A 21,537-nucleotide genomic window follows, 5' to 3' on the forward strand; every position below is an offset into this window, starting at 1 on the left:
TGATGGCACAAAATTACTGTCCCGGATGTCCACTCGTACAGTTTTTTTGTGTAATCTAGCCTTTGCAATTGCGTGATGCAATCGTTTACACCGTTTCTAGTCTTCTGTTGTGTACTACACTGTGTGACATGTGAAGATCCCGAGTTTAATTTGACTGCGGTTAGTTACAAAACGTTCGTGCGTTTTTCATTCGATTCAATAGTGTGTGTGTGTGTGTGTGTGTGTGTGCGCGCGCGCGCGCGCGCGTGTGTGTGTGTGTGTGTGTGTGTGTGTGTGTGTGTGTGTGTGCGCGCGCGCGTGTGCGTGCGTGCGTGTGCGTGCGTGCGTGTGCGTGCGTGCGTGTGCGTGCGTGCGTGTGCGTGCGTGCGTGTGCGTGCGTGCGTGTGCGTGCGTGCGTGTGCGTGCGTGCGTGCGTGCGTGCCTGTAGATGGGTATGGCTTTTACAAATGCAGTGATATCAACCTAGCGCTATGTATATAGGAGGGGTTATATCTCTTTAGTTTCTTATTCACCATCTCATTTGTTGGACAATCACAAACAATCAATCGTAGCTTTTAGATCATCAATAGAGTATGGAATGCCAAACGTTGCAAAAATAATACTCAAAATATAGTCGATTTTTGTCAAAATATCTTTGATAATTCTAAGCGATTATCTATTGAATTAATCGACTATCTATGGGCAAGAATTGACTATACTAAAATTCAAATCAATGATATTAGCGACATAATTGCATATATACGGTAACAATTGATTATATTTAAGATCCTGATAACACCCGCAAGAAGAAAGGATCACATAAATTTGGGAGGGTAGTGAACATATTCAAGATCAGTATCACATGTAAACGATGCCTGACATTGAAAATATGTGCACAGAATTGAAGAGGTTTGAACGATCGCATATATTTGGAAACAGAATCGCATAGTTTTGGAAGCAGGATCGCATATATAATTGAAGGAATCGCCTATGCTGGCACGTGTTGAATCGAATAGATCTAGACACAAACGCATATATATATATATATATATATATATATATATATATATATATATATATATATATATCATTGACGTTTCATAACAGACAGCGGAAAACATTTTGTGCCTTCTATATGAAGTTAATTAGTTTTAGTCGTATATTACGTTTTGGAAAAGTTACAGAAATCTCTTTGGTCAATATAGGTGTAAAGGTGCAGCTAGCAAGCGGAAACCTAACATATACAAACGTCAGACCGTCTCATAGAATTAGCCTTCTACCTTCTAAGCGAACAGCTGATCTTTCAAGAAGAGACTCTGATCCATGATTGTCAACAGTTTGCAAATGCACCTGGCAGTCTTCTAGCACATCTTGCAGATACTGCAGGAGGGACATTACTCTAGGGCAAGTGGTAAAGCACAGGTACTCAGCAGGCAGAGGTCACTGACACAACGGTGAAAGAATGTAGCGTTTGTAGCTTGCGACATCATGGTCACTTCCGGAGCCATATCTTCAGCAATCTATCACTTTTCTGCTGGTGAATGAGAATTGCATATGTCTGCACTTGCAGAATTGCATATCATTACAGTACAGAATCGCAAATGTTTGCACGAGAATTGCATCTATTCACAGTACAGAAACGTATATATTTGCACCACAATTGCATGTATTCACGAAGAATCGCTTAAATTTTTCAAAAATGCATTGCAGTGACTATGAAATTGCCGAAAATAGTCATACAGGATCCTATATATCTATGGAGGGCATTTGTATATATTGGGACAGAAATGAAAACTATTCCAAAAACAAATTGCAAATTAAGAAAAAAATCGCATAGATCTTGGATAGTGAAATCACACAAATGGTTTCAGACAATGAATATATTAGAGATGGAATCGCACATATTCAGTATCTTTTTGAATAAATTTGCCTAAAATTGCAAATATTTTGTTTAAATTGAATATTGCAACGCATAGAGTGGTTGGATTGCTGTTCTTGGATAAAATACCTGATGTATGATTGTTCAGTCTTTGATATATATGAGTGTCATCTTAATTGTTTCACAGACTTAGTGTATTTGCAAAGTTGATAGTCAATTGAGTATAGAACATTTGATATGTGTCCTTGTCTGTTTGTTTGTCAGTCAGTGCATATATTTGAGCACCTAGGTAACTCTGAACACAATGTTGAAATGGTAAATTGAGCTATTCCTGGTAGTTAAAGAGTATGTACAGTACCCTTAGGAGCAATTAACAGCAATGCTTATTTATTTACAAAACAACACAATTATAATGTAGTCTTACGTAGCCAGACCCCTTTTCGCTGTGTCATACTTCCAGACAAAAAAGTAGCCAGACCCCTTTCCGCCACGTCATACTTCCGGGTGAAAAGCTGGAAGTATGACGCGGCAGAAAGGGGTCTGGCTACGCAAGACCATATATATAATATATACATTGTATATATATAAACTGATTATACTATTTTGTTCATGTTCTTGTGTTAACATTTGTTGAAAGTGTGACATATTATATAGTGACTGAAGCAGATTTTCTGGACAGGCCCATGTTCTTTATTACTTGTTAGAGGCAAAAGAAACTTAGAAACTTTGGTCGATGCCTTTCTGGACATTGTTGTATAACTTTTTGCCTTCTTGCATCCACTATCATTACTCTACATAGCTATCACTATTGTGGACACGTCTTTTATATCTCTGTGCATTTCTGGAATCATTGTTTTGATGTGTGTTCCCCAGTTTGTCTCAGCAAGGAATTATTGTTTCAGAGACAACTTATATTATACAACGGCTACCCAGAGGAAGATCACTGGGTGACGACATCCGATGGCTTTATTCTAGGCTTGCAACGAATACCACATGGAAAACATGGACCATCATCAGGTAGAGTAAACCTCCAGCTCTAACTTGTATGAGACTACCTAGCTCAATGCTAAACCAGACACAGAGAGAAGACTAGTATACGCTGATTGATAGACAAAGAGACAGGTAGTGGTACTTGAACTCTGTCAAATGGACAAACAGACAGACAGGTGTTTTTATTTCTATACAGATAACAGACAAAATAGACAATCACTCCCACGTGAACTAGCTGATTGACTTGTTTTTTCCTCATTAGGTCCACGTCCTGTCTTTTTCTTGCAACATGCTCTCCTCTGTTCTAGCACAACTTGGCTAACTAATGTCGCTAACGAAAGTTTGGCATTTTTGCTAGCAGACGAGGGATATGATGTGTGGCTTGGAAATGTAAGAGGAAACACGTACTCAAGAAATCATACAAAACTTAGTCCAAGTCAAAGTGCTTTTTGGTCATGGAGGTAGTATTCACAGTCTCAGTCCTAATTTGTTTGCATTATTGTAAACATTTTTATCTGTTAGTTGGGATGAGATGGCCTTACTTGACCTTCCAGCTATGATCAACTACGTCATCGAAGTCACTAACCAGACTGAAATTTTCTATGTTGGGCATTCACAGGGCACTGTTATGGGATTTGCTGGGTTTTCTGTTAACCAAGTTTTAGCCTCTCATATCAAAGCCTTCTTTGCCCTTGCCCCTGTGGCTCATGCTGGTCATATAAAGGGGCTACTGCGAGTACTCGCAGTTGTAGCACCAGAAATTGAGGTTTGTTGTGTAGTAGCTAGTGATTTTCAAACTCAACGTCACGCAATGCTTATATATCATGAAAATTTATGTTAGGATCTGTTACATCTGTTTGGTGTTAAAGATTTTTTGCCAAACACTGAATTGACAAAGTTCATTGCTCAATATGTGTGTGTATCGGATATTGCTGCACTGTGTGCTGATGTGCTTTTCTTGACATGTGGATTTGACGTATCTCATTTCAATGAGGTAAAAGAAGCATATGGTTGCCGCTGACTGCTGTTGGGTGTGATGTAATTGTAATTAACTTGAACAGACAAGGCTACCAGTGTATCTAAGCCACACTCCAGCAGGGACGTCAGTGCAGAATGTTATTCACTTTGTTCAGGTCAACTTGTTGTACACACCATAAGTTTATCTGAAGACGTTAGTTATAATTGATTTGTCTGCAGGAAGTAAACAGCAATAAGTTTCAGATGTATGACTATGGAAGTCCCCAAGCCAATGCTGATCACTATTCCGGCATGGTAAGTACCCCACTAGTGAAGATGGTTTCTCTCTATCTTATGACTGGTGCATGGTAACTGCCCAAAGTTCATTTATATCTGCAGATTTATGTTGTTTAAACCCATCTAATTCCCAAATTTTGCGTGTCTTTATCATCATTTGACACCTCAGATTTACTATGATCAGTATAATAAAGTAAAATATGTTAAAAAAGAAACTTGTTGATTGCTTGTAAGTGATGCCCCCGCAAACTTGATTGCCTACTATACGCAATCAAGTTGGAAGGTTGGGCTCAACTACAGGCAAAACTGGATATCAGAGCGTAGTCATATAAGGAAAACGTATGGGAGCGATTTTGCAATCTCCTTGTTGAAGCAGAGTTCGGGTCAGGCGCAAACCAACTCGTGAATGCACCAAAAGTGATAAGTGCAAGCGCACAAATGCAGTGCAGTTGGTCCCTTCAACCTTGCATGCGCATCCATGCCCGTTGCATAACCCACGGGCACATTTTCTCAACGTGTCGCGAGTGCTCTTAGCATTTGATGGTAGCGAGGCTCCTAGCGTTAGCGCGCGTTGACGGAATGTTCCTCACGTGACCATCGTATGCGCTCTGTTTTTCAGGCTATTTGCTTCTAATATCTACATAGCACTCTTATATCCAGCTTTGCCGACCAACCTTCTACTTGATAATCAAGTTTGCGTGGGCGTATCGCTAAACGACGCGGAGTGTTAGTGTTTGGTACAGAAAAGTAGATGGTTGTTGATTGTTAATGTCAGATGGTTAGTAAGAGCCATAATTCAATTGCCACCTGCAAAACCAGCAGGTTGTAACAACAGTGAGTGCTGGAGAGTTAAAAAATAAGGATTATCAGTAGTGATCTATGTCTGATTAGCACGTGTGCAAAACTAACAGAGAAATAGGGTTTTTGTTCATACAGTTCTCTGTTGGAATACTTTATTAGTTATATACTCATGTCGTTTTATTCACAAGTGTTTGTAAAAGTTAACTATATGGCAACATTTGCAGGTTTACTAGCTGGTCCCCTAAAGGCTTTTGTTAGGAATCAAATTTCACCCACAAACACAGTAGTGATGTAGATGGTAAACTAAAGACACTGTGCATTGCTTTACTTAATTCTCATGGATGAACTACAGTGTACCAGTACATAATGTGACATTGTCATATACCCCATAAGATGAAACATTGGCAGGAATTTATTTTGGCGGTTTGCTAAGAAATTGCCAGACAAAACATATTGGCGGATTTTTTGGCGGTGGGACATCATCGTTGTTTGATAACTGATATATGTACCATAAGTGGTCTTGATGTGTTTGTAACTGACAGCCTGTGTTCGTGGCTCACATTTCCCTAACTTACTGCATGGTCTCAAACTACTGCAAAGGCACAACAGACGGCAAGCAAGGATTACCTACCATCTTGCTACGTCAACATATCCAGATTTTATATTGGGGGTCACTCAAAAATCTGCCAATCCACCAAAACAAATTCCCCACCAATATTTCATCTTATACGGTAACTGGGTTTTAGCAATTCACCATGCTGATGACCACACCTCACGTATGTGCTAAAGAGACTGTTTATAGTGTCTTGAACAACCTCTGAACATTTTGTTCAATGAAGTTGTAGAGTACACACTGATATTTGATATTTATGGCTACATTTACTTAGACATTATAATCATGTCAGCTGTTTGTTCTTGATTACAGACTGCCCCTCCTGTGTACAACCTAACCGACTTTCATGTGCCAGTGTACACTTACCAGGGAACAAACGATTGGCTTGCAGACTCAGAGGATGTCGTATGGTTGAAGTCTCAGCTTTCGTCACTGCAAGGAAACAAAACTATTAATGGGTATGAACATCTTGACTTCATCTGGGCAACTGATGTGGCCACCCAGGTCTATGGCCACATCATTGATGAAGCTAAAAAGCTCCTTCAATGATGTATTAGTTACTGCTGCTGTGAGTTAAGATTTAATTTCAGTTGACTCATCTACTCTCCGCTGATTCAATCAGGTGCATCTAATGAGTAGAAAGTAAATGTATTGTTGCAAGCAGCCACATTGTATTATAATCAACAGTCTTGTCAAAAATAATGTGCAAAAATAGCTCTCCAGTTGTTGACATTCACTTCTTCTCTAAGAGTTCGGGATGTTTGTCTATGATTGTAACAAGCAGACCCTCTGTATAGGACCGTACTCGCTGGTATTTAGAATTGAGGTCCTGTAACATGACCATCATTTCATCCTTTGAAGCTGTCTCCATTTCGGCTGCTAGTGACTCAGTTTGCTCCTCATCAATAAGCATTTGACCTTGTTGAATAAACTGTGCTCTCAGTTCGTGAATTTGATCATTTAGCTCTTCGATTTGTTGTTTGAAAATTTTGTTTTCTTCTATTAGTTTCTCTTCTCGCGACGAATCTTCAAACGATAGAGTTCTCGGTCTTTCTAGTTGTCCCTCTGCAACTTCCAACTGTTGTTCTAGATCACTAATTTCCTGTCGTAGTGACTCCTCCCTCTCAGCTGCTTCTTCCATGCGTGTCTTCCAGGCCTCTCGCTCTGATTGCATTGATGCAGCCAACTCCTGTTCTCGAGTATTCAATTCATTGATACGTGTCTTCATTTTCTCCAAGTCTTGAGTCGCCACCAAGAGTTTTCGCTGTAGCTCCTTTTCTTTCCTCTGTGCTGCATCTCGTTCACTGTTTGCTTCATTTATTTGTGTCAAAAACGACTCATTATCACGTTGTCTTTCATGTTGCTGCTTAGATAGCTCAGACATTGCTTTCCTGAGATCCACTTCTACAGACTGTTTCTCTGACTTCAGGATCTCCATTTCTCGGACTTGTTCTTCCAGGTGATAAAGACGTTCCACGAGTTTGTTATTTTCAGCTTTCAACTGTGTGTACACATCAACAGATTTTCTAGTGTCAGTTGCAGCTACTTCAAGTTGCGAGTTCAATTCCTCTACCTGCAACAGAAAGAGAATCCCCCCTCGGTAATGTAATCCCGCCTTCACTCACTGCGCAGCCAATCGTGTCTTACCTTCTTTGTCATCTTGCTGATTTCCTCTTGCTGCTCCAGCTCGAAATTCGTCACGTCTAGAGAATTGACAGCATCTCCAATGTTTTCCTCGCTTGATTGTAGACTTGACTGTTGCGACGAGTGCAAGGAACGAACCTGCGCTTTGCGTTGATGAGTGGATCCAAAGGCACGACCCTGCGTGCTCTCGGCGTCAACGAAAGCATCCACGTCGTCTCCTTCTCCAAATCCTTCAAAATCCTTCTTCACTTCAGTTTCGCGGATCCCGTCATCGTTGATAAATCCTTCATCTTTCGACGACGCCACACTTCTTTCTCTTCCCGTTCGCACGCTTTCTGATCCAGAAGCACCGCATTCGCTGTCTTCTGCGTCTACACATTCTTCGCCCGACAACTCGTCCAGGTCGTACTCGTCGTTTCCAATGTCCACCTCCAGTTGATTTTGCAGCTTTAAAACCGCTTTCTGAAAGCCTTCGAATGCAACCATACCGTCTTCGGTAGCCTCAATATCTCCTAGGAAACTGCTGGGATCTCCGAGTCCACTGCTACTCATCGCATTGCGAAGATCCTCGACCGAGATGAAACCATCACCGTCACCATCACAGGCATCGAATATCTTACGCAGCCGCTTGTCCAGACTGTCTTCTTCCATAGCAGGACAACAGACGACTGTCATGCAACAATTAGCAATCAGTTGTGAAAGGCGGAGCAACTGATTTGTTTGTGCGCACGCGTAGTAATAACTTGACGTCCTAGCTATGTACTATATAAAAGAAATACTCGTCGAAATTGGGCGACCAATGACGCCTAAGCCGTGCACAAGATTCCTCCAATATTAGTAGCAGCTTCAGGCTTTACTAAATTATATTGCTGTTACAAGATGTAACTAACTTAACCAGAATGCACATCTGTACAGTCGTTAGTTATGGAGGCCCGCCTACCGATTAATCTGTAACTTTAATTAGAGCTTGTCTGATCAGTCCTCCAACGTGCTTCCACGACCTAGGTTCACTAGCGAGATTCCACTTCACCTACGTCTACTCAACAAGTTCAGGCGACGCGATGTCTAACTTTTCTCCGTCATCATATTCTCTAGAATTCGACAAACAAGAACCGCACCTATCACGTGCAAGCAAGTATACGTACGCCCACGCGCAACGCCGAGCGTGCTCTAGTTTTCAATAGCAAATGTGTAGACCATCTACAAAATATCTGCGAAGAACAACCTCCATGTGCAACATTAGCACTTCACATAGCCACCATCTTTTGAACAAAAGCACAAGACAACAAGGTGGTCAGTAACGAGGTATGTAGAATTCGATATCTAGAGCAGCATCTCCAAAGACTCTTCCCCAGCCCATACCCTTTGGCGTCTCATAATAAAATTACCTACAACTATCTTGAATTTCTACATATTAGATAATGCCTACAGTACAACACACAAAAAAATACGGTCAACTTACACCATAGCACCACTACACTATATGGCCTGGGGTAAGATCAGTAAAAGGTTGACTTTGATGTCTCGTCTCTACATTATCTACAAGTTTGTTTCTATTGTTTTTATAAGGATATGCCATGTTTTCTAATCACATTTCTGCAGTATACACTTTGTTTTGTCGTGTTTTTGGTCTTGAAACTAGAGCTTTGTGATCATTCCCAGGGTGATGTATGACAATCCGACCCTACATACCGTTCAAATGAACGAATGTGTGCCAAATTAATTCTTAACATGAATCTCAGATTGAGAAACTGCAGCAACAATCTAAACTGCCCAATAAACTTTAAAGACAGGGCATGGAACATAGAAATACTGTACAGATCAATTATTAGAGTAATGTGTACAATATTCTGCCTGGAGGAATGTTAAATTGGATCCACTCTATGTCATATTGTTCAGAGATGAAATTCACTTGGATTAGCCAGCCAACACCCACAGCAAGATTTCAGGCTGCCACTAATCAGTGGTTTGGGGCCTAAAATAGATGTTGATTTTGTTAACTCAAATCATAGGCAACATGGCAAGCAGTTGAGACGGATATCATACTTGCACACCACCAGTCAAACCCTTGCCACCAGCATAAACAGCATATTCCATCCAAAAAAAAACATTCACATTCATCTTACTTCAGTGTAAGAGTCTATAATTGTCTTTCTTTTACAACAACATAATGGTGTAAACCCACTTCAAATTGATACATCATTGACTTGGCTTTCCATCGATACTTGCTTCCTTCATCTTATCAGTCACATTGCCTACAGTCTCATGTCCCTTCTTTTTCTTGGCTTTTACTGCTAATTCATCAATTGGTGCTGGTTTCACAAACTTCAAAAAGCAGAAATCTTCAGGTAGAAATGGATGTAGCACTTCTGGTATGACCACACCCTCTTCTGTCTGAAAGTTTTCCAAAATTGCACAAATGGCTCTAGTTGTGGCACACATGGTTGCATTCAACATGTGAACATATTCAGTCTACACAAACACACACGTATTTCAATGTTGAAGGATGTTAATTGCTATCTGCGTGTCAGTTTGTTTTTAGTACAGTACACCTTCGCTTATCCGACCCCTCGATATCTGTAATCAAATGTCTGTCTGTTTGTTTCTCTATAAGCATGTTTGGCTACATGTGTCATCAAATGGATGTCTCGTATTCAATGGTATGGCCTTCATTACAGAAGAAACTAAACATAATGTTGACTTCCTTCCAAGAACAGCAAGCGCACGCACACACACACACACACACACACACACACACACACACACACACACACACAAACACACACCTTGTACCCTTTATGTCGCATGAGATTCCAATGGTAACACGCGAGTCCTGCCTATCCTATCTTTGTAATCTTGTTTAGATGCTTTGTGTCATTGAAGTAATTTTTGTTTTGATTTTCATCATTCAGTATTATTATTCGTCTGATTGAGAGTTGTATTGATTAGAATTATGTTCAGGCTATCAAATGTACTACTCTAAGTAGTATTTTCTCTCATAATTGCTAAGTGACCGTGTCTTCATCATTAGCGTCGGTCTCGGTGTCCCTATTACCATCGCTGTCATTCTCGTCGTTGTCATCGTCATTGTTTGCTATAGCATCTCTGCTTATAGATTTCCAACACTCATCTACCTCTCTGCTACTTGCAGATAGTTGGTCGATAAACCTCAAAAACAAGCACATGTGCTAGTACCTCGAGGTAAAGGTGCAGTGATTCATAACACTCACATATAGGCCCATGCGCTTTTATGTGTGGTAATATGGTACGCAAGAATACACAGGCGCAAAACGTCTGTGTGATTGAGTCACTTTTGTAGCATGTTTCAACAGAGAATTTCATACACAGAATGCAATTAATATTATGAAATGTTTCAAATAAACAAAGCAGCTAAAAAGTAGAAAGTTTACACTAACCTAACTGCTTGTCTGTCGGTCTAGCTATCTGCCCATCCAACCACCTAACTGTATGTATGTATGTACGTTAACGTCGTGTACACAATTATTACCTGCTGATTCATTTTCTTTGTCTGTCCATATCTAATTAAAAGGCGACGAGACTGATAATCCAGACAATTTGAACAGGAAACCATCTCACGAAAAGCTCCAGAAGCTGGAAACCAAGCTTCCAAATCAAACTTCTTCGCAGCAGCATGATTCAATGCACCACTGACAATATTGACTATTCGATATGGAATGCCAAGTGACTGGAAGAAATCTTCAGAATTTTGTATCATTTCATCAAACATCTCCCATGACTTGCCATCATGTGGAGAAGTGATACAAAACTGTTCAATCTAACACAATAAATGAAAAATTGGTCGCTATGTGCAATACCACAATGCAATAATAATGATAACAATGTTGCTGTACTTAGAAATCACTAGATGTTTTTTGAAAGTGTACCCAATCATAAGATAATCTAGTTACCCAAGGTGTGGAAGGACTAGAGTATAGTAATGCCCAACGTAGATCAATGACTAAACAACCAACAATGCACCCTCGGGTTAGATTGTTATCGCTGGTATTATTCAAGTCAGTCCTTCATCACTTCACTACAGAAATGGAAATTCATGATCTAACAAAGCACACATGCGCAAGCAGACCTTATGTGCACTACTTAAGATTTTCTAAGGCACAGTATAGTGCTAAACCATGCATTTGCAGTCTAGCAATTTCCCCGTGTATTGACTTGACAACTTACTGTAGCAAACCCTATCTTCTATAAAATTACTCAGGACTGCGCAAATGTTTCTATAATTTGCTTATTGTAAAGTCAATCACTCTAACTCTACAATAAAACTCATTCTATATGGATGTTACTGGTTTCCATCGCCATTGACTTTCTTCAGCATACTAAATACCATTGCATGCTAATCTTCTGTACCTACTCCTATGAAATAATACCCTTGTTTTGCATTATTCATATTTTGCTAAACTCTGCTCTTGCAGATAGCCCTGCAAACTAAGCATGCAGAAGTAACAGTTATTTCGAAATCTGAAATAGATGGTAATTTGAGCAGCTAGTGTAAAGAGCATTAAGGTTCAGTTAACTCCCGCCCATCTAAGTTTAGTCTCACTAACACCCTGCCACTTACCATTTCCTATTAAAAGTACAAACATAGAACATGACTTAATGAACCTGCCAAACACACAAGCTAATAGCAAGACACCTCCACCAGACTTACACAACCCAAAGATTCCACGCAACTTTGAGATTACCGATTAGAACTGTAATTACATGCCACTACATAAAACTTCTGCCGTCAATTATTAACGAAAAATGATTTTGATCATTGAAAACATTTGCATTTAGTAGTAAAACAAGTATTAAGCAGCACTGACTGCAAATAGATGACCCACCTTCTCAAACTGGTGGACCCTAAAGATTCCTCTTGTGTCTCTTCCATGAGATCCAACCTCTTGTCTGAAGCATGACGACACTCCAGCATAGCAAAGAGGAAGGACACTGGGATCAAGCCACTCATCTTTATGATATGCTGCTATTGGCTGTTCACTGGTGGCAATCAGGTATTTCTCATCTAGACTGGTGTCACCTTGCTTTTCGGATCCTTTACCAACAACCTATAAAAATGATATAACCTATTTGAAACAATCAATAAGATGAAGCAGAGATAACCTTGTAAAGCTCTTCATCAAACTGACTCAGTTGTGCTACTGCCTGCATGACTTCTTTCCTCATGAAAAATGGTGTGTAAAGAGGAAGAAATTTCCTCTTGTGTAGCGATGTCAGAGCATGCTGAAAAGCAACATCATTAGCACATTAACAGAAGTACTTCTCCATAGTGTAACTGTTCAATGATTAGCAAATGTGCTGTGTATGTGTTAATGTACAATGACAGTGCCAGTGATGCCCTCAGCTCTGCTTTTGCTTGCTACAGTACACTTGTCCCCTTGACTATAAATTGTCTGTATGTTATCTGTACTTATTGCCACCGTAAAGAAACACAGAGCACACAACCTACTGTTTCATAATGCTTATTGCCTAGATAATCATTTCATGTCCCTTTCCGTAAAATAACTAGTTAAATAATGAAACACCGTAGCGTAAAAACGAACAAATGTGCAATACGAAGAAAATGTGATTCCTCAAGCGAGGCCCGCTGTAAAACGCAACCATTTGTTGAGTTCTTTCACAACGAATTACGGCTACGATTGCTGAATCTTGTTACCGAGTTTCGTCGATAGACATGACAGAACATTTGAATTCTGCGCACTTTCCCGGCATCACTCCCGGATGGGTGTTTATGCATGGGGGCACTGTAGCAGTGGTGATTGGTAGTGGTGATTGGTGATGATGGTGTGTTACTGCTCACCTGCATGAGTGCAAGCTCCAAAAAGACTAACGGTCCTTTCAAAAAATATCCTCGACTGCCAGCAGTAATAGCTCCTCGATCACAATCCACACCATCAACCATATGAATTAGATCAACATGAGAGTATTTCTTCTTTGCAGTACAGTCACCAAATGTACGTTCCACAGCATTGTCTTTGTCCTACCACAACAGCCAATCACAACTAGTCAACACTTAATTACTCATTGGTAACTTACCTCATCATCACTGACAGGGACACTCTCATGAAGAAAGTTGCCTATCTCTTTCAAACTTTCATTCCTCTTTGCTTCACACACAACCCTCTCCTGGTCACATTTGGCAATAGCATCATCAATAAGAACACGAACTTGCTTTATTTGTGTTACAGTCAAGACCTGTGATTACAACAAAGTCAATGTAACAGTACACAGATATATCGACAAATATCCAAATACTAAGTTCACAATCAAAAATGGTAAAACAGCTCACAATATTATAATACACTCTACAACTCCACCCATACAAAAACAAATGCAAAAGACTACAGTCTCATACATACATACATACATACATACATACATACCTTAAGATTTTCTACCTCCAATGATTCCAGTCCTTGAACAACTGAGTCAGGTAATGAGGTATCTGTACCAACAGCCTCTTTCCCCTAAACATCATCATTCCTCTCAACCATTTCCAATGATTATATTTGCTTTCATCATTACTTAATTCCACACAGACAGTTTCTAAGTCCTGCCTGTAAGTGCGTTGTAACAAATAAACTGGTCTATACACAATAATCCAAAGTGCAGTGCAGCAACCCAAATTAGGGTAAGTTCTTTGTTTGATTTCTAAATGAATTCACACCAAAAGCAAGTCGCACTTGAAAATAGCCTTGTACATGCACATGCCAGCTGTCCTTTGTGGCTAGTTGCAGCAGATCTATAAACCATACATGATGTTGTGAATGGCTTATTTGTAACCAACAATGGCACAAGAGGCATAACATTGTTGATAGGAAGCTTTAGACTATTCTACGCTGGCAAACTGCAATGGGTGTGAAGTGCTTTTCTACATCAAACCTCAATTAGGATTCCAAGAACATTAAACATTTGCATTTGCCTGTAAGGTAGTGAAAATGCTTAAGGCATAAAAGATGTCTTCCCATGCATGTCACTAGAAAACCACACTCTCAATCAATCTCAATGTTTGCTAGCACTGTTTTAAAGTATCTAATATCTCTTCCTTTCATTAACACTCTGATAAACTGTACAGTCTGTTGTAAACGTGGAATACTAATTAAAGGAAGAAATACGTGAACCTCCGTTGAGAGTCGCTTCAAATGAAAGCTACAACGCAACACTCATTGGGAGTAGCCTCTATCTGGAGTAGAGTTGAGTTGAAATTGATTATAACGTTTGCTATAGTCTGGGTACTGTAGTAGATTTCTCTAGTAGAGGTCTGGAAGCAATTTGCCTTTCTCCAACTAGTCTCATGATGCAAATAGCTCACGTGAGCACTGTAAATGCGTATACATAACACTGGCTGCTGACTGCTCCTTCCACCAACCTTAGACAGAATACAAGATGACGCTACCGCCCTACGAATTTGTCTCAATTCCTGTTGGCAATGCCGGCAAGGGTGGTGAACCGCCGGCTGGGTGCTCCCGCCCCACCAGTAGCTTTGCTTCCCCCCGCCCTAGAGACTCCATTTTAAAATTGGCACAATAGAGAAGTCACGAGATGTCACGTGCAAAACCAGGTTGGAAGAAAGGTAACTACAGTTCATCCCTATATCTACGGTATCCGTAATTGGCAAGTCACGTTAACAACGAAGTAATGTGCGCATTACGCTCTGCATTTCTACATAATACGCAGTATGATTGGATTTTCCTACTTTCCATGTAGCGTTACTTAACCTATAATGTTTCTGTTGGTTTTTGATCAAAATAGACGTCTTTCTGACTAATTTTTCTTATGCAGACAGCTCGTAGTGATTGGCTGCCCGACCGTTGTCTTTTGTAGCCATGTGCAAAACAATAATGCGTCATGATTGGTCACTTGCTTGCACACCATACATTCCTGAGCGTGACACCACATACCCAGCCAACCACAGATTTTGTGCAAATGGAACCCCGTTATTATACCGCTCCTCGTAAGTCATGTGACTTGACTCATAGCTTCCAAATCATACATCTCAAACCAATGCTGGCAGACTTTGAGATCAGTTACATGCGTGGCCCAATGACAAGAAAAGTAAAGGTTGATGCCATGTATCCAGACCTATGCACAAGGAAGCCATCACAAAGGCTTCCAGTGCCTTCGCCCATCACTACGACTCTGCCCTTACCTCACAGGCAAACACAAATTGACAAACTGCAGTAGGTGTCAAGTGATTTTTGTATACCAAATTGTACAATTCCAAAGAACACTTAAAGGGAAAGTCCAACAAAAATGAACTTAACTTGTATGAGTATATCTTACGAAGACAAATTGATCGGTATAAGTTACTCCGCTATCTTTCTGTGATGTGCAACGCCCACGCGCCTGCTCTGCGCTTCCTGGTCAATTAAGCTCCGCCCACTACGGATATATTGAGAATGCCAAATGTGAATGCAAAGATATTATAAAGATCTGCCTTCTTGCCGTCAGTGGTTCCTCTCTAAAGTAAAATGGTGTCGGTAGAGCTGTTTCCCCGCCAGACTTTCAAGCGGAATTCCTCAATACCACTGCTTACTTAGAGAATGCGCTTGTGCTTGAGTATTCGTTTATCCTTGTTCTTTTAATATCTGAAGAGAAACGTTCAGCGTGCCGTCTGGCGTGTGCTATAGAGGATGATCCTATTTTGACATGTAACCTTCTACCAATCAGCGGCAAAAGAAAGCGAGCTGACCGGATGTGAAAATAGGAACGTTCTCTGTAGCACACACCATACGGCGCGCTGAATGTTTCTCTTCGGATATTAAAAGAACAAGGATAAACAAATATTTTAGTACAAGCGCGTTCTCTAGGTAAGCCGTGGTATTGAGGAATTCTGCTTCAAAGTCTGGCGGGAAAACAGCTCTATCGACACCATTTTACTTTAGAGAGAAACCGCTGATGGCAAGAAGGCAGATCTTCATAATATCTTCGCATTCACATTCGTCATTCTCAATATATCCGTAGCAGTCATCCGTAAACGCATTTATTTGTTTGCAGTGGGCGGAGCTTAATCGACCAGGAAGCGCAGAGCAGGCGCGTGGGCATTACACATCACAGAAACATCGCTCGTTCTCGTATACAAAAGCGAAGATACCGGAGTAACTTATACTGATCAATTTGTCTTCGTAAGATCTACTCATATAAGTTAAGTTCATTTTTGTTGGACTTCCCCTTTAAAATTCAAAATGATCTAACTTTCCCACCAATGACATCATGACTTCTAGGAGTCTTGTTTGCTACTGTATAACATGTTATTTTCAGTGTTCTTTTATTTTTGGTAAATTCGGTGTGACTCTTATTTACCTAAATTAAGATACCTAAAATTTTCTAAGTTCTGTACTTCACGTGCAGAAGGCACCGATAGAATGGAAGTAACCCGGATACTTCAAACTCCTGGAAGTTTTTTGTGTGCAGGGATGAGAACCGCCTGCTTGGAGAAACAACAAGCCTTTCCAGAGCAACCCACAAACACAAGAGCCAAGGAGTACCATACGTAGTGGGCAAGCGGTACTAGATCTCACGTGACGCCCAAAATCTCTTCTAGTTCTGCCACACCAAATCTGTGCCTCATCATACCGAAATTAGGTTACACCAAAACCTATTTGCCTCTGAATTATCAAATTTTAAACACCAAGAATAACATGTTAAACAGTATTTGTCTCTTTACAGAACTGCTGCAACTAGCAACTAAGGCAAAATTGAACTCCTAAACTGTAAAACTATTTTCTAAATTGCAGAAAATTCATATTATGTGGACCACCAGTTCCTTTGACTATTAACAATAACACTGATGCCAAGTCCCCAAGGTGCAGTTGTATTATAAAAGTCATTCAACAGTACAATTTGTAACTGAATATATGATTCTTGATTATGAATCATATATTCACAGTTACAAAGAGTACTGTTGATAAATTGGTTCCTCAAAACCTAGGATTTGACATTTTTAGTTAAGTATGTACATGCTTGCAAGTAACTAGGAGCATGTTCACACCGACATCTGGACTAACTATAATTAGGCTAACTATGATTAGGCCAACATTAGCACAAGTGTGTTCACACCGCTAACCATGATTAGTAAGTCACGTGGGCACGTGAGGGTAATTAGTCTCAACAGTTTTCATCCATCATATCCGGCAAGAATTCGCGTGAATTGTCTTGACGAATCCATTGCTTTAGGTTTTGAAGAGCGAAACATTTAGGTTGCTTTCTCTGGCAGCTCCTTCACGGACGGCAGAAAGTTGTCACATGTAAAGGCACGTACGTAGTACACATCTGCCTGCGCTTCTGTATACATCGCAATGTTGTTGCTGCGTTTGTCCGTTTAAACATACAACACCACATCAAAAACATTGGTGGCATGCTCTTCTTGTATACCACCTCACATGCCAAAGTCACGTGCAACCACTAACGCCACTAATGTGGTTGCAATACTACTCTTTATGGCATTAGAACGGCGTTAGAATGGCGTTACACTAATCACGATTAGGACCGGTGTGAACATGCTCAAAGTCTGTCTCTTTCTGATTAGCAATCGTTAAATTACAAGCTGTTCATACTTTACCTTCATTTTTTCTCCAATTATCTTGCTACAAAGATTCTTCCTTTTATTCAAGTTGTCAGCTTCAAATCGTACTGAAATCCAGGAACAAACAACTCAGATCCAGTTTCAAGGATAACAGATAACAACAATAAAATATCTTTTCGAGTATCTACTCATAGCTATGTCTATACAGTACTAACGTCCGTCCACTCTGACTTTTCCTCCTGAAGATGTTCCTAGCATTTATCCAATAAGCAATTAGTAATTAGCATAAAGGGTGGGTTTGGCTGTCTATTTGGTTAGAGTACCTACATAAACAATATGCATAACAAGGTTGGCGGAAGTTCGCTGCAATGCACACCCAAAGGATGGCAGAACTATGAGCTCTAACATGAGTGTTTAGTGTGTCTCTAGGACCTTGTTGTCAAAAGTTATTCAGGATTTACTAAGGGAGAAGTCAGCATGGACAGACTTTAGCTGACCAGCCCGTCCTTCTGGACCAATTATTTCAATCTGTTCTCTGTTGTCCAATATCTATAAAACTATTAGAGTCTCTCACATAGTAACAAACACCTGGATATTTAGAAGTTCCCAAATACATGCAACATCCACACACGATTACAATTTCATGTCAAGCATAGACCTAACCCTATGGCCCATTCTCCATTAGGCCGGGCAAACTTGATTCACGGTTTAACGTCCAGCCTTTTTCACGATGGCATGCGGGCGGGCGGTCATTATTCATTATTCATTTAATATTTAATAATAATATTAATTGCAACCTCGAAGACCAAGGGTCCCGTGATGACCATCTATGTACCACAGGGCAGAGCACACTGTGTTGACATAGGATATGCCGGATTCTAGTTGGTCAGGAAGGAATTTCAATCCTTTCTCCTCAGCAAGCCGTATGAGATCATTAAACACCTTATCTCTCTTCGTTTCTCTTCCATGAGGTTGGGCAAACATGGTGTACTGACGGTCAGCCGACTCTGCATCATTACCTCAAATGCGTTCTTCACGTGCACCGTATTCGTTGCACCGGTAGGACAGACTGCAGGCTCAACAATAAACTTTACGAAGTGGCCAAATACACTAATAACATCAGCAGCTGTCAGGTTCTTCTGGACTGACAACAACTTAAGGACGACTTGTCGCTGCCAACGAAGACAGACGTCAAAAGACAACTTGTTAGACATCTTCACAATAGAGAAGCGCCCAGCCTGGACTGATGTGAGCAGATCTTCAAAGGTTTCTGAAGGAGACAGTGACAAAACAGTCCAGGGAACCAGGGTTTTCTTAGCAGTGCACATGTGCACGCTTACGAAGAAAGCCATATTGTGAAAAGTAACGTGCGCAACACGAGACAGGCACGTGCAAGGTGTCATGTGTCCTATATAATGAATAATGAAACTTATTTTGTTTTCCCAGAATATGATGCGGGCGGGGACGTTAAACTGTGAATCAAGTTTGCCCGGCCTTAGTAATGATGCTATCAAACATCAACATAGTTCTCAGTTGTATTTGTTTAAGTAAGGCTAAAGTAAAATTGTTTCATGGGACTAAAACGTACGCCCTCAACTCAACTGCGTCCGTGTGTGTGTGTGTGTGTGTGTGTGTGTGTGTGTGTGTGTGTGTGTGCACGTGTGCCTGCACATGGATGTGTTTGCCAACAATATTTTCTAGTGCATCCACAAACTGTTTGATAACGTCACACATTTAGCATCCACTTCTCCTGCATAACTGATCAAATCGCCTCTACTATGCTTTTTGACTCCACTGCTCAATTGGGAACAAGTAAAGATAATCGAAGTTGAAGAGCAATAAATTTCAGCACATCAAAACATGCAATTTTATGGTATCTGTCAAAATGTTAATATAAAGAAATAAAAACGGGACAAATACAAAATATTAACGTCCTTTTAGTAAATGAAGAGCGTGAGAAGGGGGTTGGACACATTCACTTCTATGTAAGACTGTTGACATTCAATACCTCTTGAAAGCATGTGAAGACATCATCACTTCACAATTAACTTAACACCAGCAATAACATTAAGCGCATGCTATGCATTCCATTCGGTCGTTGATTCAGTTGTTGGTCCGTCCACAGAGGCATTACTGTAACCCCAGCGCATGTGACTAGGGTTAATCAGTACAGTAGGATCTCGCTAATCCAAAAAGGATTCAAACATGACTATCACATACTGGGAATTTTCACAAAACAGCGCCCAGGGCAGCAATACGAAAAATGGGATTTTTATGGAAGAATATCCATTCACAACAAGCGCCCGGGCAGTTCGTAGGAAACTCCGGAAATTGGCAGATTGACTGGAGTACCACAGAGTAGGCAAGTATGAGGCCCATCTTGCAACGTCCTGCCTAGATACTTAGTCTTTATAAACTTCCGAGTGCGGCCAGACCTGACGGTCCTCCTACGCTTCTTGTCAGGCATTTCTTTAGAGGTTCCTTCTTTAATCAACAGTGTAAGACAGTAGTCTGGTTGCCAAACCTGTATGTACACTGTAGTATAGCATGCACGTTACTAATACAGACTCAGAATATCGATCAACTTTTGGTGGCGACGTCGAATCACGCACCAATCTTGATTCTCATTAATCGGCCCATGGGCTTTAAATGAGAACAGTTTCCAAAAGATCACCCAATCGACGGTCATTTGGCTGGCCACTGTTTCTGAAATTCCCGGTAGTTGTTTGGATCAGTAAATTTGTTTGAATTATTAAAATGCTTGGTCTTAAAAATTTCTGTTTCAGCCAAAATCATACCACTCACCAAGTACTGTGCACGAAAGTATCTCCACTTCATCAAGAATAGCTTGTTCAGTGCATTGTGGAGACATTCCAACTTCTTGCTCTTGCGTTTGACAGATAACATGGTCCACAACTCAAAACTCACTACCTTGGAATTTCCAACCAGGTCTGAATTTTGCAAAGCTATGCACTAACTGCATTCAAGTCAGTAAGGTTCAGATTAGTCAGGTTGTACTGTATTAGATATGCGACTATCACCTTACAGTGTCAGTAGGTTTGACCTATCTAATTTTCTGATAAACTGAAATGTCTAGCAGCATAATAGCATATGCTTTCTCATTTAAAGGGGAACTCCAATGGAAATACAGCCTGATCTCAAAATGTAGGCTTTATCGTGAAACTTCGTACTGCGCTACTTTCAGGTCAGCTGCTTCTTTGGTAGCGGAGAAAACGCGGGTTATGTACAGAGCATGCACCAGGCTGACACGTCTTGACACTAAGCTCCACCTACACCAAATGAATTGCCTGCGTAGCACAGTTATCTTGCCAGTAAACTACACACAAACTAAACAGGAATGGTAACTATAGGGGGATCTTGTGTTTCAAGGCCTTGCAACTGGACACTCTCCGCTCACAGAAGATGAGGCTAGCGCAATAAAACTCAATGGCAATTAGAATTAGGCTTCACTCTATTGATCTACGAGGAAAAACACGCACAAGGTTCAAGTATGTTAAGGAAGCGTACACGTTCTCTTCGAGAGACCTGCATAGGTGGACATGTCCCTTCTTGTTGTTCTGTAGTCCTACGTCCATGTCAATTTAGGTAGCAGTCTGGTGTGCTCAGCTTTGGCAATCAGCATGGCTTCTAGATGCCTCATGAACCGCGATAGAGTATCCAGGAATGATGGAGGGACGATATATTGCCATGGTCACGAGTCTACACACTGTGCAGGGTGTAAACAACCTACGTATGACAGTACTAGCTACACCATCTACATAATTGCGCTCGAGCAAAAGTATAAGGCTCAATCAA

The 21,537-nt window shown here is 40.6% G+C and overlaps 3 protein-coding genes across 3 annotated transcripts; 1 reads left to right on the plus strand and 2 right to left on the minus strand.

Moving 5' to 3' along the window:
* Positions 1-38: 38 nt before the first annotated feature.
* LOC134195477 (gastric triacylglycerol lipase-like) lies at positions 39-6,072 on the plus strand. Its single transcript, XM_062664496.1, has 8 exons — positions 39-159; positions 2,761-2,875; positions 3,111-3,309; positions 3,371-3,614; positions 3,690-3,842; positions 3,910-3,981; positions 4,046-4,120; positions 5,829-6,072. Exons 1-8 carry the CDS (start codon positions 76-78, stop codon positions 6,063-6,065), a joined length of 1,179 nt encoding a protein of 392 aa, XP_062520480.1. The 5' UTR covers positions 39-75; the 3' UTR covers positions 6,066-6,072.
* A 79-nt stretch (positions 6,073-6,151) lies between these two features.
* LOC134195476 (rab11 family-interacting protein 4A-like) lies at positions 6,152-7,947 on the minus strand. The gene is made up of 2 exons (XM_062664495.1): positions 7,164-7,947; positions 6,152-7,089 (listed from the first exon to the last, which is right to left on the minus strand). Exons 1-2 carry the CDS (start codon positions 7,833-7,835, stop codon positions 6,250-6,252), a joined length of 1,512 nt encoding a protein of 503 aa, XP_062520479.1. The 5' UTR covers positions 7,836-7,947; the 3' UTR covers positions 6,152-6,249.
* A 1,273-nt stretch (positions 7,948-9,220) lies between these two features.
* On the minus strand, positions 9,221-20,614 carry LOC134195617 (serine--tRNA ligase, cytoplasmic-like). The gene is made up of 9 exons (XM_062664670.1): positions 20,527-20,614; positions 17,758-17,828; positions 13,580-13,663; positions 13,233-13,391; positions 12,997-13,176; positions 12,300-12,419; positions 12,023-12,244; positions 10,669-10,956; positions 9,221-9,632 (listed from the first exon to the last, which is right to left on the minus strand). Exons 1-9 carry the CDS (start codon positions 20,591-20,593, stop codon positions 9,360-9,362), a joined length of 1,464 nt encoding a protein of 487 aa, XP_062520654.1. The 5' UTR covers positions 20,594-20,614; the 3' UTR covers positions 9,221-9,359.
* Between the last annotated feature and the right edge of the window lie 923 nt (positions 20,615-21,537).

Source organism: Corticium candelabrum, chromosome 20, assembly GCF_963422355.1.
Source record: "Corticium candelabrum chromosome 20, ooCorCand1.1, whole genome shotgun sequence".
Classification (NCBI taxonomy): Eukaryota; Metazoa; Porifera; class Homoscleromorpha; order Homosclerophorida; family Plakinidae; genus Corticium; species Corticium candelabrum.